This window comes from Taudactylus pleione, unplaced genomic scaffold (assembly GCF_031769625.1).
Source record: "Taudactylus pleione unplaced genomic scaffold, aTauple2 ptg000256l, whole genome shotgun sequence".
NCBI classification, from domain to species: Eukaryota; Metazoa; Chordata; class Amphibia; order Anura; family Myobatrachidae; genus Taudactylus; species Taudactylus pleione.
Window position 1 is genome coordinate 19,052,753 of NW_028284658.1, and position 14,486 is coordinate 19,067,238.

The 14,486-nt window shown below is 39.3% G+C and overlaps 1 protein-coding gene across 2 annotated transcripts in view; it reads left to right on the forward strand.

Moving 5' to 3' along the window:
* DUSP3 (dual specificity phosphatase 3) overlaps positions 1-10,092 on the forward strand; it is a 97,547-nt gene extending 87,455 nt beyond the window's left edge. For both annotated transcript variants that reach the window (XM_088480720.1, XM_088480721.1), the window contains exon 3: positions 5,808-10,092. In XM_088480720.1, coding sequence (XP_088336846.1) covers positions 5,808-6,013 — 206 coding nt within the window. In that variant the 3' untranslated portion in view covers positions 6,014-10,092. The remainder of the gene's footprint in view (positions 1-5,807) is intronic.
* The last annotated feature ends 4,394 nt before the right edge of the window (positions 10,093-14,486 follow it).

Sequence of the window (14,486 nt, forward strand, 5' to 3'; positions counted from 1 at the left end):
AATTGTACATCCATTGCCGGCACTTACTGAGGATGTGTTATGTTAGGTTGATATTTATCATGTAGACTACAATGACCATGTCAACATTCATCATATGTACATGGATGCTTTGTCCCGGCGGCTCCATCCTCTTCGTCCAGGCCATGGTGGTCATATGTACAGCAGGTCTGGCACAGATGTCTGACAAGCGGGTCTCTGGATCCTTCCCCTAGTGCTTAACTCTGATTATCCTCCCCAACCCCTAGTAGCCTAATCCTAACCCTCCTGGCGGCACCTAACCCTAACGGTCTGCATTCTGAGAATGGCGACATTTCACTTGGCGACGTTGTAGTCATGGTGTCTGTCGACATATTGAACCATGGCGACATTGCAGGTCGACATTATGGATAACTCTTGACCATGTGACTGATCCTCTTACAGATGGGCTGCGGTCATCATTGGATCGCACCTCTACTCCACATTGCTCACGCTGAGGTTCAGCCTTCCTCAACTGTGTAGTGCCTATATATTGCTGGCTCTTACTAACCGCTAACCTGCCTTGCTCTTTATTTCTCCAGAGCACCTCATCACTACGTGGACCGTCACTCTGTGGTGTATTAAACATCGGCTCTACTCATCATCCAGAGTCTTTAGCAATTATCTATGTGGAGTGTGAGATGTATGTAAAAAACTAAGGGCCTGATTCAGAGCCGGACGCTCTGACCAGAGCGCTCGCTCTGAATCAGGGCCCTCCGCCATTAAAATGGAGCGTCCACCACACACAGCATATACGAGCGTCCAAAAAGATGGTCGCGATGGTCTTGACCATCGCGACCATCGGATTTGCGAGGGAAACCCTGCGGTCGGGTTTCCCAGCCACAAGCCCTGGAGTGATTTTGGCTCTATCAGAGCCAAAATCACTCCCACTGACATCACTAGTGATGTCAGTGGAGCCGGCTTCAGACGGTAGGCGTTCCCATGGGAACGCCTCCGTCTGGCAGGCACGCCCACCAAGGGGGGCGTGCTGTCAATCAACATCGACAGCACGCCCCCTTTGGTGCGAGACCCCGAGCGATGGAAAGCCCGTCGCTCGCCGGGTCTCGCGCATGCGCACGATGGAGCTCCCTCCGTCGTGCGCATGCGCAGTGGGGAACATCGACCCACTTGCGAGCATACTGCCGCTCGCGAGTGGGTCTGAATGACCCCCTAAAGCCTTTAGTTATTGTCCGTTATTTATAACGAGGCATTATCCATAATTGGAACTACAGTGATGCCCTTTTAGATACTTAAGGTGCCCATCCACTAGCAGACCTCAAAACGACTGCACGATTACGACATTGTAATCGTGCAGTCGTTTGTCAGTCTGTGCTGTGCCTACACTGATCGAGCAGTCGTTCAGTGTAGGCACATCAATCGTCTGCAAACATGCTGAACCTGATGTTATCGTCAGGTTGTCCATCATGTTTGCCTGATGATACATGTATAAATGACCAGCGGGAGCGCACATCGCTGGTTGATTTAGACATTTTTGCAAACGATTAGCAAACTATTTGCGAACGATAACGATATTGTTATCGTTCAATTGCTCAATTTAATCCTCTACTGGATGGGCACCTTTACAGTATATTGTTGCTGGGATGCCCAAATTATTTTTACTAATCAAAATATCTGGTTCTTGACACCTTAACAGAGGAGCTATCATACACAATATTGTGTTTATATTTTTAGAGATATACATACTGTACACTGTTCTATCCATCTTATTGTATTGCTGATAAATGTTATCTATAGATGTATGTAATAGTTTAGAATAATAAATCTAATAATATACAGTATAATAATACATATTGACCTTTTTTTATGAATCTTGTTTGATATTTGAGGTTGCACATCCCCCACATTTTTGTCTATTTCTCATTTCGAAGGACTCTGCACCTAACTTCTTATTTGATAGAAGCTGCACCTCCGTTTTTGTTTTATTACATGCATAGAGCTATGTGCAACTTATTTTTCCTTTGAATACAATCTATTGCCTTCAAAACCTGGCAAATCTTAATAAAAAAAAAATAACCTTTAGTCAATACATTTATGTGTCCCTTATATAATGGTTATTAAAACAAATTTCTAAAAATGTCAAGTCATGGTCACGATTTCCTAAATGCTCCCTTACTTGTGTATTAGGAATCATATGTGTAGAACACACATCTGCCAGTATAAAAAAATTATAATCGTACTGTATTGGTAAAATACATTTTATACAGATGGAGCATGACAGTTGTTGGGGCTATTGTACATTGTTCAATGGTGAGAGGAGGTCAAACAGAAAAAGGGTGTAAAAATAAATAAAGCACACAATGGAGGCAGTCATTCTGTAGGTTTAACCAATATTTCACCTATCAATAATACTGTTTCACTAATGTCATCAGTTTAGTGTGAGTTGATAGGCTGCATTCTGATACATATTGGATGGGCCCAGAAAATGACTTCCACAAATATTATTCGGTTGAATTGATGTTGGCAAGATCTGTTGAAGGTGGCCTGGGCCATTACAAGGGGTGCAAGTATGGATTTTACTGCTGCTTGCAGCCTGTGTTTTAATTTTACCAGAATTCTTTGCAACAAATTAAGAATAATTTAGTTGACAATATCCGCCAAATTATCCGAGCAAGCGAGTTCCCCGGTAGCATCATTAATTTTTTTCTCCATCACCAGTGTTTTCTTTATTGCGGCAAGTAGTTGTATCATTGTTTTATGTGCTTGCACAAATGTAATTTTGTAAGTTGTTAGGGGGTCTCTTGAACTGAAAAGTAATTGTCACATTAAATAAACATTAACAAAATGACATTATAGGAAACAATTCAGATATACAAAAGACCACAAGCAGTCATCTTTATTGCCGAAATACTGTAGTCTCAGATGGGTTTTTTCTCTACTTGTATTTTCTTCCCTGCAAAGTGTAAACATCAGCAATAATTAAATTCCAAGTTTGACAGGTCAATTTACTGTCTGTTTATTGCTGCTGTTGCAATTGGCGGGCACGTAACAGCTATTTCCCCCTCACTACTCTCTTTGTGATTTGGCTCTGCAGTGTGGATTCATTTTATGATATAAATTATAACTTGTATTGCCAGTTTGGGTTATTGAAATGCAGGTGTTGGCATGTGAGAAACACTGTATGAATTTTTTTTTTATTGGGATGTGTATGCTTGATCAGTGAAGCAATTATTTTGTTTATTAATGACGGCATCACTAAATAAATCAATATGTGCACCATAGGAACAAATATCTAGCTTGAGAAACTAGCATTGGCATAATCAGCAATTCAAATGAAAACTGTGGATATGTTACTAAAAACGCGCTCTGAACTGGAGTTCACCTGCTGTATACACGCAAATTGATTCATCTATTATGTGGCTGAGCAAGAACTCATGATAATGTAGCCTATCCAGTGACATCATTTTGTCACTATATAGCTCAATGATGTTACTGGCAATAAGCAAATAGAAAGACTGTATTTCACGAGTATTAGTTCTGCACAAAAGTATGGCCTCTACCACTGTAGCTGTAGGTTGCGCCTTGATTTCAATAATATCTTCCTAGCATTTTTCTATTAATCTCTTCATTATTACAGTGTAGTTTACTTATTTAGAATATGTATTTATGTTCTTGCCAAATGTACTAATTCCTTTGTAAATGTCAGTGTACCTGTTATTTTGATACTGTACAATTAACTTCTTTTATACTGTGCAGAACGATGATAAAAATAAGTTTTTCAGTATGTGTGTGTTATTTATTTTTTACCATCATTAAGTATCTCGAAGACAGTGAATTAGGATATTCTTTAAGGAATATTTAATTCATAATGCAAAATGTGTCATCTAGAGAGAAGTACAGTGATTAAGGGACCTTCTCTATAGTAGTAGAGAGCTCAGTGTTGTCTTGTTGCAATCTTGAAAAATTCCCTTTTTGTTTAAAAAATATATGAAGTTCAGTTTGGGAATGGAAAACTATACAGTGTCTCATAGAAAGTTGCTGTACAAATAAAACAATAACTAATAAAATACTTGAAATATCTATCTTCTCTCACTTGAATAACAATGTTTTGTGCATTATGAATGATTTTGGTACCTTAATCACTTACTTGGCAGCCAGCCTGTTATGGAGAAAATCCACTCTGTCCACATCGCTCTCGAAATCACATCCCAGAATGCCGTGCGGGAGCATTCACCGAAAACCAAAAGTGTGAGCACAAATCATCTGCAACAGAGGGGACTGATCAGCAGTCCCCTCTCACCTGTGCTTCGCTGACCTCTGGGGCAATGGCATAGGATCTGAGGGGTAAAATGCAAGGGAGATGGGGTGGGGGGCTATATATATATATATATATATATATATATATACTTTTAATTAGCCAGTTAAGGGGTTTAAGCTGCTCTATCACCTAATCATATACCCAAGACTGCCAGTTCAATATTACAATTAATTAGGCTTGCTAACTAGTTGGTGGCAAAGTGGATGTGTGAAGTAGAGGATCAATCACTATATGTAATCTCTTCATTGTGGCTTGTGATTGGTCACACCCCCTTGTGGTTTTCTGATGGGGCTTAAATGGAACAGAGAGAAAACTGCAGCATGGGACAGCCCCCATGTCTTTGGCTGGGAAATTGGGCATGTCCGTAAAATTTTTGCAGCTTTAATGAAGGAGAAAATTTTGTTATAAAATATATTGGTTTTCATCAATATTTGTTTACAGACACATACAATGTTTACTTTATTTCTGTCATCTTTCATGAGATTGTTCCTTCAGTTATGGTCCTTCATTAGTTTATGTAGAAAAAAATTAAGCTCAAAACTTAAAATTGATTATACAACTTTTTTATTTATATTGGATGCGTTTAAGAACAATAAAATTCAATATGCAAAATCTAATAAGATTAAACTTTTGAAGGTAAAAAAGTTAATTTCAGGCTTACATGATGATTCTCTGCTGCAGCTAAAAGTTTTGATCAGAATAGCTCAGACATCAGCGATCTCGAGCACCAGCCCGTACAGATCATTTCTGATGTTGACAGCAAGCCAAATACTTGGATGTATGAATACAATGGTCAATTTTGGGCCACTTTTGGGAAACCAATTTTTTATACCATGCTCTGTCATGTAGCAGTAGGATGCGTTTGTGATGTCTGCGGTCATTATGTCGACAAGCAGGAGATTGGCGGGATTACGTCGGTGGCACTATGGTGTTGGTAGTACAACTGTAAACATGCTGCTTTACCAGCATGTTCACAGTTATGCAGCCGACACCATTAAAATATTCTCACTTTTAACCTTGTCAGCATAGTGCCGCTGACAATGACATAGTCACACCAATCTCCTGCTTATTGACATAATGAATGCCAAAATAACCTATGTCTTCCGTCGCAGTTAGGTGGGGATCACTCTTCTAATTGTTTTTACAGGTAAAGGCTTTAATAGTTTTCAGACTGCCCTATTTAAAATTAAACTAAACTTGCTGCCCTGGTTTAAGAGAGATGCACTGCGCTGTATTATCTTGTATTTACAGTAGAAAAATATCAGATTTGTTATCACAGATAATACTTTGAAGTTGCCCACAGGACTGTTTTTAATTCTAAATATGTCTCAAACAATAGCAGAGTTGACACTTTACCTGCTAATTATAAACCATTGAGAGGTGTTAGTATAAAATACCAATGTATCACTTAAAAATTTATTTGACCTATTTTCAGTTTAGGGAAGTGTGGCTCTTCTCTATTGAATCCATACTGTTAATCATAATACAGTGCTTTCTCCTCTTCTTCTCTTTTCAGGTCGAGTGTTTGTCCACTGTCGAGAGGGTTACAGCCGCTCACCCACGTTGGTCATAGCTTACCTCATGCTTCGTCACAAGATGGATGTCAAAACCGCAGTTTCTACAGTGAGACAAAAGAGGGAGATTGGCCCCAATGATGGTTTTCTGAAGCAGCTTTGCCAGCTCAATGAAAAGCTTTTGTCAGAGGGCAAAATCAAGTGTTGATTAACCCAGAGCTTATATCATGTGTGATATAAGTACAGTGTGTTCCTACAGGAGGGATTGTAAAGTTGACCTGTCATGTACACACAGTGGAGGTATCAATTATGTGAGCTGAAGTAGTATTTATGAAAGTGCAGCTATTATCTTTTTCACCACTCAGTCTTTTATTCACTCCTTTGCTGAGCCTATTTAGGCACTTTTAGGCTAGTCACATTAACATTCGTCATTTTTGTGTGCAGCAAGCACATAAGTTGTTACTTTTTTTAATAGTTTACTTAGAATTTTTTCAAATGACCTGACAAAACATACTTGCTGACCTTCTAGTTGCCTCATCTGGGAGGGCACAGTGGGGGGGCATGACCCGACATAGGTGGATAATGTGGGGGTCATGATGACATGATCACGTCATCGTGACCTCACCCCCGCTATACAATGCCAAGATTACCGGCATTGTAATGCGGAAATGGGGCCATGATGATGGATTCAGTGTAAATCTTGTCATCAGCCACCCACTTAATTTGAGAAGCGGGCGGTGCCAGGTACACAAGGGCAGTTAAGGGAGATTTGAATACTTTTTCGGTCAACCGGGATCGCCACCTGAGATTCAGGAGCCTCCCGACCGTTCTTACCTACTTACAGAGTAGGCAAGTCTGATAGCAAATTGAACCAATATGGAGCTTTAGAGTCTTTCTCCTTCCAGTACTCTGTGGTATAGTGTGGAGAGGGCTAGATTCTCTGTTTTATAATTGCACGTATCAATGTCACTCACTTCCTAGACAAAATACCACTCTGCCACTGATTGACTTATATTCCATTGGACTCCTGAACTCCATGCACAGCTGAGGATGAGTGAGTGACCCTTGCCCTTAGATGTGGAGATTAAGTAGGGAGTAGTATTCTCAGTGGAGCAGGAAGCAATTTATGTCTCGTATCTCAATGGTATCATTAGCTGCTCAATAATTGCATGTTCATGAATATTGATTGAAGCTGCAAAATAGATGCCTTCACTGGATGATTGATGCACGGTAAAGGAAAGCAACAAATAATGATAGGTCAGAAGGTTTTCTCCAATGGGTTAGTGTTGTCCTGTCATAGTTAAGTTGCCAAATGTATTTGGCTGTACATTTGTCAGAGCCAAAATGAACAATTATTTAAATTGGTTTATTTTGTAATTGTATTACTTGTTAGAACAGAAATATGTATTCCCCTCTCATATACACACCATCTCCAATCTACTGCATATTGGTTTCTTTTAAGCAGCATGAGTCATTGCCTTTAACACTCATTTTACTCAGTGTTATTTAATTATGGACATAGACTTTTTCTTCTTTGTTACTTTGATGTTTTGGGGTCTATATATCAACACAGCTAATAATGTATTGATACAAAGAAAAAAGGCTAAGGCGCTTGGGTGAATAATAAAGTGATTGCTAAACATATGTAAACAAAGAAAATCAAACCTTAAAATAAATATATTCATATGGCGCATTCCTTGGAATATACCTGTTTGCTTGGCAGGTGTCAAATCGCCATCGTAAGTGTAGTGGGTTGGAATAAGCAATAACTGAATTAAGGGTGAAGGCAACTGCATATTCCAATGAGTTAATAAAGCATTCTTATCTGAAATGCACATACTTTAAATAAAGTAGAGAGCCTAAAATTGAGATGGAATATCTCCCTAAGAAAGTCCAAAGGATGTCAACATTTCATACCCATCCCGAGGAACTCCAGACAAAGAGTATGGTGGGAGCATATACACTAAGGGGCTCATTCAGAGTTGGGAGCAAAGCAACAGAAAAGGAACAAAGGCACCTTGCAAAGCCGTGTTGCACTACAGGTGGAGCAGATTTAAAATGTACAGTTGAGACGGCATGTCCTAGCTGAGGGTTAGGCATCATGTGGCATCTGCTGTGGAACTACATATTTCAGTATGTCCTGTCACAGAGTTGCTGTTAGCTCATACTAAAACTGTGGCAATGTATGTGGGGTTGTGTAGTTCCCCAGCAGATAGAGGGGGAGATGTATGAAGCGTTGAAGCGGCATCAGCGATGTATGATCGGGGGGGGGGGGGAGTTTGGCGGTAAATGACAGGGGCGCTATGCACTAAAAGATAGCAGCGCCAATAGCCTGGCCTATGTATGAACAGCCAGTTCGCCTGACCGTTCCGCCCGCTGCAGCTGTCGCTATCGACAGCTACAGCCTGGCGATGCTCTATCCCCACAGCAGGGACAGTGCTGTTACTGCTGCAGGGGCTGCCGGCTCCAGGGCTGCATGCAGGATCTCGCGATACTTGCGAGATCCGGCGCATGCTCAGTGTAGCCTGCCACTTCTCCGGTCGATGAGATTGTAATACATATCATCGTTAGTGCTTCCTGCTTCCCCTCGGTAAAGAGGCGAAGCAGGAAGTGTTATAGGGGCACATTAAGTGCTGCTATAATACATCTCCCCCAGAGTGCCACATGGTTCCTACCCCCGACCTAACTGAACTCTTAAATTGTAGTATCATAATCAAGCTGTCAAATATTTGTGGGCTACATGTAAAATCAGTCAGTGTTTACCCTACATGCAGAAAGAATATATATAATTGCACGCCATCCATTGCAGTATGGTTTGTCCAAGTGTAGATTCGTTCCATTTTTGCTTTGAATGAGCCCCTATGTCACCATTTCCAAAATCCTGACAGGGTTAGGATACCGACACCTGTTCGGTAAGTATCCTAACCCTCCCTCCCTGTAGCCTAAACCTAACCCACTCACCCTAGTGCCTAAACCTAATGCCCCCTGCAGCCTAAACCTAACCCTCTCCCCCTAGTGCCTAACCACCCACCCCTTAATGCCTAACCCCACTACTTACCGTCATGATGCTGGATCGGGATTCTGACTGGTATCAGGATTCCGGTATTGAAACTACATCCCGGATGTGGTTACCTGTTTTGCTACACAATCTTTTTCTGCATTCTATGTTTCCTGAAGGTTTTTATTATGGTAGATAAGCACAGTACCTTCACTTTTCTTTCAGTTATTACTTACTCCAAATCAATTTACAATGGATGATTCCTCTTTTTTGTGACTTTGTTCTACAGTTAATAATATGTTTAAAGCACTGCTTCCGTCACACAGATTTGATGTACCACAGAGGTAGTTGTTTTTTCTTGCATTGTTATTGCACATAGAGATATCAAGAACATTAGCAGTTAATGTTAGTTTGATCTTTATACATGCAACTTATTTTGTTTTTACTTTATTAGTAGGCTATAGTTATGTTGTTTGAATTTTTCTTTTGCTTCCTGGAAACCAGAAGTTGTTATATTGTAAAATGAATGAGTGACAGCACTTTAAACAACAAATATTTTTTACGCTTATTTTTCTTAAGTCAAGTGCAAGAGTTGGTGAGGTGAGAAATTATTTGGTTAATCACAAGTGAAAGTATTTCAAGAAAAATGCAGATTTATCCATCTTATTTCTCATACAAAGTGGGTGTGGAACTTACACATGCCATTAAAAACAAGGATTTCATACATAAAGGCTTATTTAATAAAATGGGGCAAGTACAGCATGTGTGTTTGCTCATAGTGACCAATCAGATAATCACTTTGATTATAATCAGATAATCACTTGACTGCTACAAGCACGCATCTGATTGGTTACAATGGGTTACTGCACATCATTGTTCAATAGTGCACACCAGTTGGCCCCTAACAAACAATGAGCAACTGACCTGCTCTTTAGCACAATTTGATACCTCACTACAACCTTTGCACAATTCAAGTGTATTTTCAACCAGTCACCCTGTAACCTTATAGGCTGGACAAATGTGATATATTTCCCCTCCATATTGTTTTGATACATAGACTCAATACTTTTTAAACTGATTCATTGTCTTTTATAGTACAATTTATGTCTATCTTGATCCCTGTAAAGTATATTTGTCTTTATTTTTTTTTAATGGTGTTTCTTTTTAGTTACAATACGGGTGCCTACAAAATATAAGCATATATAGGTAAAGGTGAACATAACAGTTTATATGCAAATTGAAATTACTCACATTTGCCTGTGTATGTAAACTTAAATGTTTTGTGTGAATAAATAATTACTACAAAAACGGAGTCTACTGTAATGGCGCAGTCAGTGCTTGGTTTCTATGAAAAACATACAGGTACTAAAGTTACAAGTTGATACAAGATTTATAGTCTGTTCCACACTTTGATGCTTACTTTATTCATTTCTGCAATGATGTCACCGATTTCTTCCTGTTTCTGGAGTTAGGCTTGATGCTGTTGTTATTGAGTATGTACGGGATACCATATGAAGAATATCCTTCTCAGTAGTAAATAAAAGGGGTCTACCTGTAGAGTAAAATATGGATAAAAGAGCAGTGCAATTACATTCTTTCATTTTTGCTTTTGTATGGACACTTTAAGTGACTGATAGTATTAATAATTACCATGCAGCATTTAGCACTGCTCTTTCCTCTCCTCCCTGGACTGGATCTTCATCACTTCTGCACCAATTTTGAACAGAGCTGTGTTACATGCTATATCTAAATATTACATATGGTGCTTCGCTGCTTCATAAACAGAACATCTATTTACCGATGTAAACATTCATTACTAACTTCCGGTCTTCAGGATTTTTAATGCCTAGTCACTGACTCTTCTCTGCCTTGTGCTGTAGAATCTCCTGGTTATTGCTTAAAATACTTATTACTAACTGAGAAATAACATGCTATTGTTTGCTAAGAATTATATGATAAGCATCTTTGTACACAGAGCTCTATTAAGAGGGGAACTGGGTTAGTGCCCCAGGTCCCTTTCTCTTATAGGCCCCTCCTCTCTCATGAGGCCCCCCCCGGGCCTTTGATTGCAACTGCAATACAGTAGAGCACTGCGATCTGCAAAAATATAAAATTGAAAAGGAAAGGGATTGTGGAGACCGAGGAGTGGGCTGGGGTTACACTGCACTGAAGTCAGGACCAGCAGCATGGATGGGAGAGAGGTAGGAAGGAGTAACTGCAGACAGTCCGTGTACAAGAGTGTAAGGTAAGTTGGAGGGGGGATACTATATTGTTTGTATGTATATATGTGAATAAGTGACTGTATGTGTGTGTGTGACTATAGGTGTGTGACAATATGTATGTGTATTATGGATATGTGTGTGACTGTATATGTGTAACTATATATGTATGTGTATATGTGTGGCTATGTGTACAACAGTATGTATGTTAGTGTATATGTGTGTGACAGTGAATGTATCATACCCCTTCAACCATCATAATATTGGTGGGACAGTCCTGTGTTTTGGGTGCACGTCCCAGCATGAAATGCAGACGTGATGTGTGGCCATTCCCCCTGTTTGTGTACATGCCCAAGACTTGCACACAAGCACTCTATTCGTTGGTTGCTAATGTTGCCTTCTAGGGCCCCCACGTCTAAAGTGCTCTGTGGTTCCCCAAAGCCTTAATCCAGTTCTGGTTGTATAGTGGTCATTAGTAAAATGTGCTGATAAGAGAAGTCAATGCTATCCACTGCAGGTCCCTGGTTATGTTTATACAGATTACTGAACTCTGAATATTAATGTGCAACCAATCTAAAATATTAAAAACGTTACTTGTTCTAATACTATACCTGGAAAAAGCTGTTTTTTCCGGTGCTGGTAAGGGTAAAAATATTCTAAACCACGTCTTTGACATGGATACAATGACAGAATTAACTCTTACTGTTCCATTATCATGAGAGCTAATAAAAATTTTTGGAGAGTCCAATAATTTGTCACGGTTTGTGGAAATTAAGCACCTTAAGTTTACTCAATGTAAGTGGGTTCTATGTAAAAAATGGGAAATAACCAAAGAAATGTCATAAATATAATACACTGTCAGGGATAAACAAGTTTAAAATGTACATAAAAATGTCATCACTATTACACTCAGATAATTAGTATAAAACCAATACTTTGTTAAAAATTGTGCCATCAGATCAAAAAACATTATATAAAAATAAGATTAAATACAAATATTTGGCATAAACTTAAAAAAAATATCAAAATCTCAGAGTTCTAAGCAGCCACGTGTTTCACAGCACCTGGCCGCTTCGTCAGGCAGTAAGAGTGAATTATACCAGTGAGAGAGGATTAGGCTCAGTCTAGAAAAACCCAGACTAAAGCGAATGAAACTAGAAAAGAAAGACAAAAGCAAGTATAAATAAATGTTATATAATGAAATAAAGGATTAATGAGGATAACAAACAATTCTATATATGTGATATCTAAAGTGTTAAGAAATGTACAAAATACAGTGTAAAAATATGTAGTGAAACAGTTTTAATAATATTGGGATAAGGGGTGACTATATTGAAATGAGTATGCCTATGTAACTAAACAGTACGGAAGTAATGTAAGATAAAAACATTAAAAAAACCCTGCAGTGAAACACTGAGAATAAAAGAAAAGGACCGTCTGTTTACCTTAACATGGCCAGGAAGTATGTGGCTAAATATGACCCCAGCATATGCTGGGTTACCTCATCCCACCCCCACTCCATCCCCTCCCCACTATACTTAGCGTTCCCCCTGTCCTCTCCTAGTAATATTCTGTTTCTGTTGCTGTGACGAGATCTGAAGGAGGTTGGCATGTGACTCTTCTCCCACTGCTCTTTACAGACAGGATCAGCTACCCTTAAATAATCTACAGATTGGCAGGGTTTATAATTCCCTTGTTCACGCATTGGAACTCTACCTTTGAACCAACTGTCGTTCAGTATGGTGCTGAGACAGAGGCTCATTTAGGACTCTCACCTGTCTTGATTGACCCATGGAAAATGAACATTCATTAAAATGGACCTGCATGCTGGTAGTTGAGAGCAGTGCACTTTCTTTAGTCAAAAAATCATTGTGGTATTACATTTCAATTTAATTGTTAGAAATCCACTCTATCTTCATTAGCAATGGTCCATTTAGGTGATGATTGGCCACCGCCTTCCAAATTTTCACTTGAGGCTATTAACTTACCTAAAAAGCCCCATAAAGTCTACTGTAAAGCACCATTTACAATGGTATTTAGTTGCCCATGAGTAGAGCTTGTTTGTACTGCACTTAAGTAGGCAGAGCTGCAGAGAAAACGCAACCAATGTCATATTGCAATTTATAACAACAAACATTTTTAAAAGAAAGTTTTAGAAAACGTAATTAATTCATCAACTTCTACAATGCCTTATTTCCCTTTATTAGAGCAGGTTCATAGGTTTACATTTATTTAAACACCAATATAGAATTTGTAGATCTCTTTTTTATGAGAAAAACAAGGAGGCAACCAAGTAAGCACAAGAATTCAAGGGTGTTTTAAGTAAAGGAAAAGGCAATTGGGGACAGAAAAGAACTTCAGAAACACTCAACATGCCCCCTACACCCAGTGTGACATGGAGATGCCCTCAGTTTGGCTCAGCCGTGTCCACTTGTTGGGGGTCATGTAGCATGTTGGGAGTATGACAGGTAAAGACTTTTCTTTTAGGCTGTAACATTTTTTTTATTCAGAAAGTATAAGAAACAGAAAATGTATACTTGGTTACTGTCCAGTATCTGGATAACTAGTGAAAACATTTCAATTAAGGTGATTTCTTACAGAGAGATGACTCAATGTGCATTTAGCAGCTGATATAGTTATTCCATCTGTTTATAAAACATAACGCACTAATTAGAGCATGCACACATTGGGGAATTTCAAATCTTCCAATTACTGCTTAACAGTTCATGTGTCTATGTATATGTGTGTGTGTATATATATATATATCTAAAATAGATACATCTAAGATGATATCATAAGAGGGCACTCACCAGACTTGACACATTATAGCTTTATATATCTTTAATATCACGTCTTGTCATAAGTGGTCGCAGATACAATGTGTCGACGTTTTGGACCTCTACTTGGTCCTTTTTCAAGAATTGCGATCCAAACACATGCAAATATTCATAGCATCTGCAATAGAGTAATAACCGCAACAGTATGTACACCCCACCGGGCCCCAGTATATATACCCACCCACAACATATGATCTCTTACATTGGCAAAATAAGCTGCAAAACCTGGAGAAATAACCCACCTCCAAGCAAATGTTATCAATGTCCAAAATCCACTTCGTTGGGCAAAATAACCTCACTTACCTAAATGATCAGCACACCTGTTACCCGCGTGTGTTCCAAAATCACGGCACCGCTGGTGCCTGATGATGACGTTGCGTATCTAAGTGTGTGTGACTATCCCTCTCTTCGCTGCATTCCACCTGTGGAACGCAAGCTAGAGGGCGATGGAGAGAAACACATTAGGATTGCTAGACAACACTCCAATCAAAATATCTGACATAAGCAATTATGCAATGTCAGCCAGTGCACTGTATAAAGAAATCATTTTACAGTTAGATTGGCGATAATCGCTGCTTTGCAGATGCGCAGTGAACTGCAGCCATCTTGTTGTCATCATCCGTGATG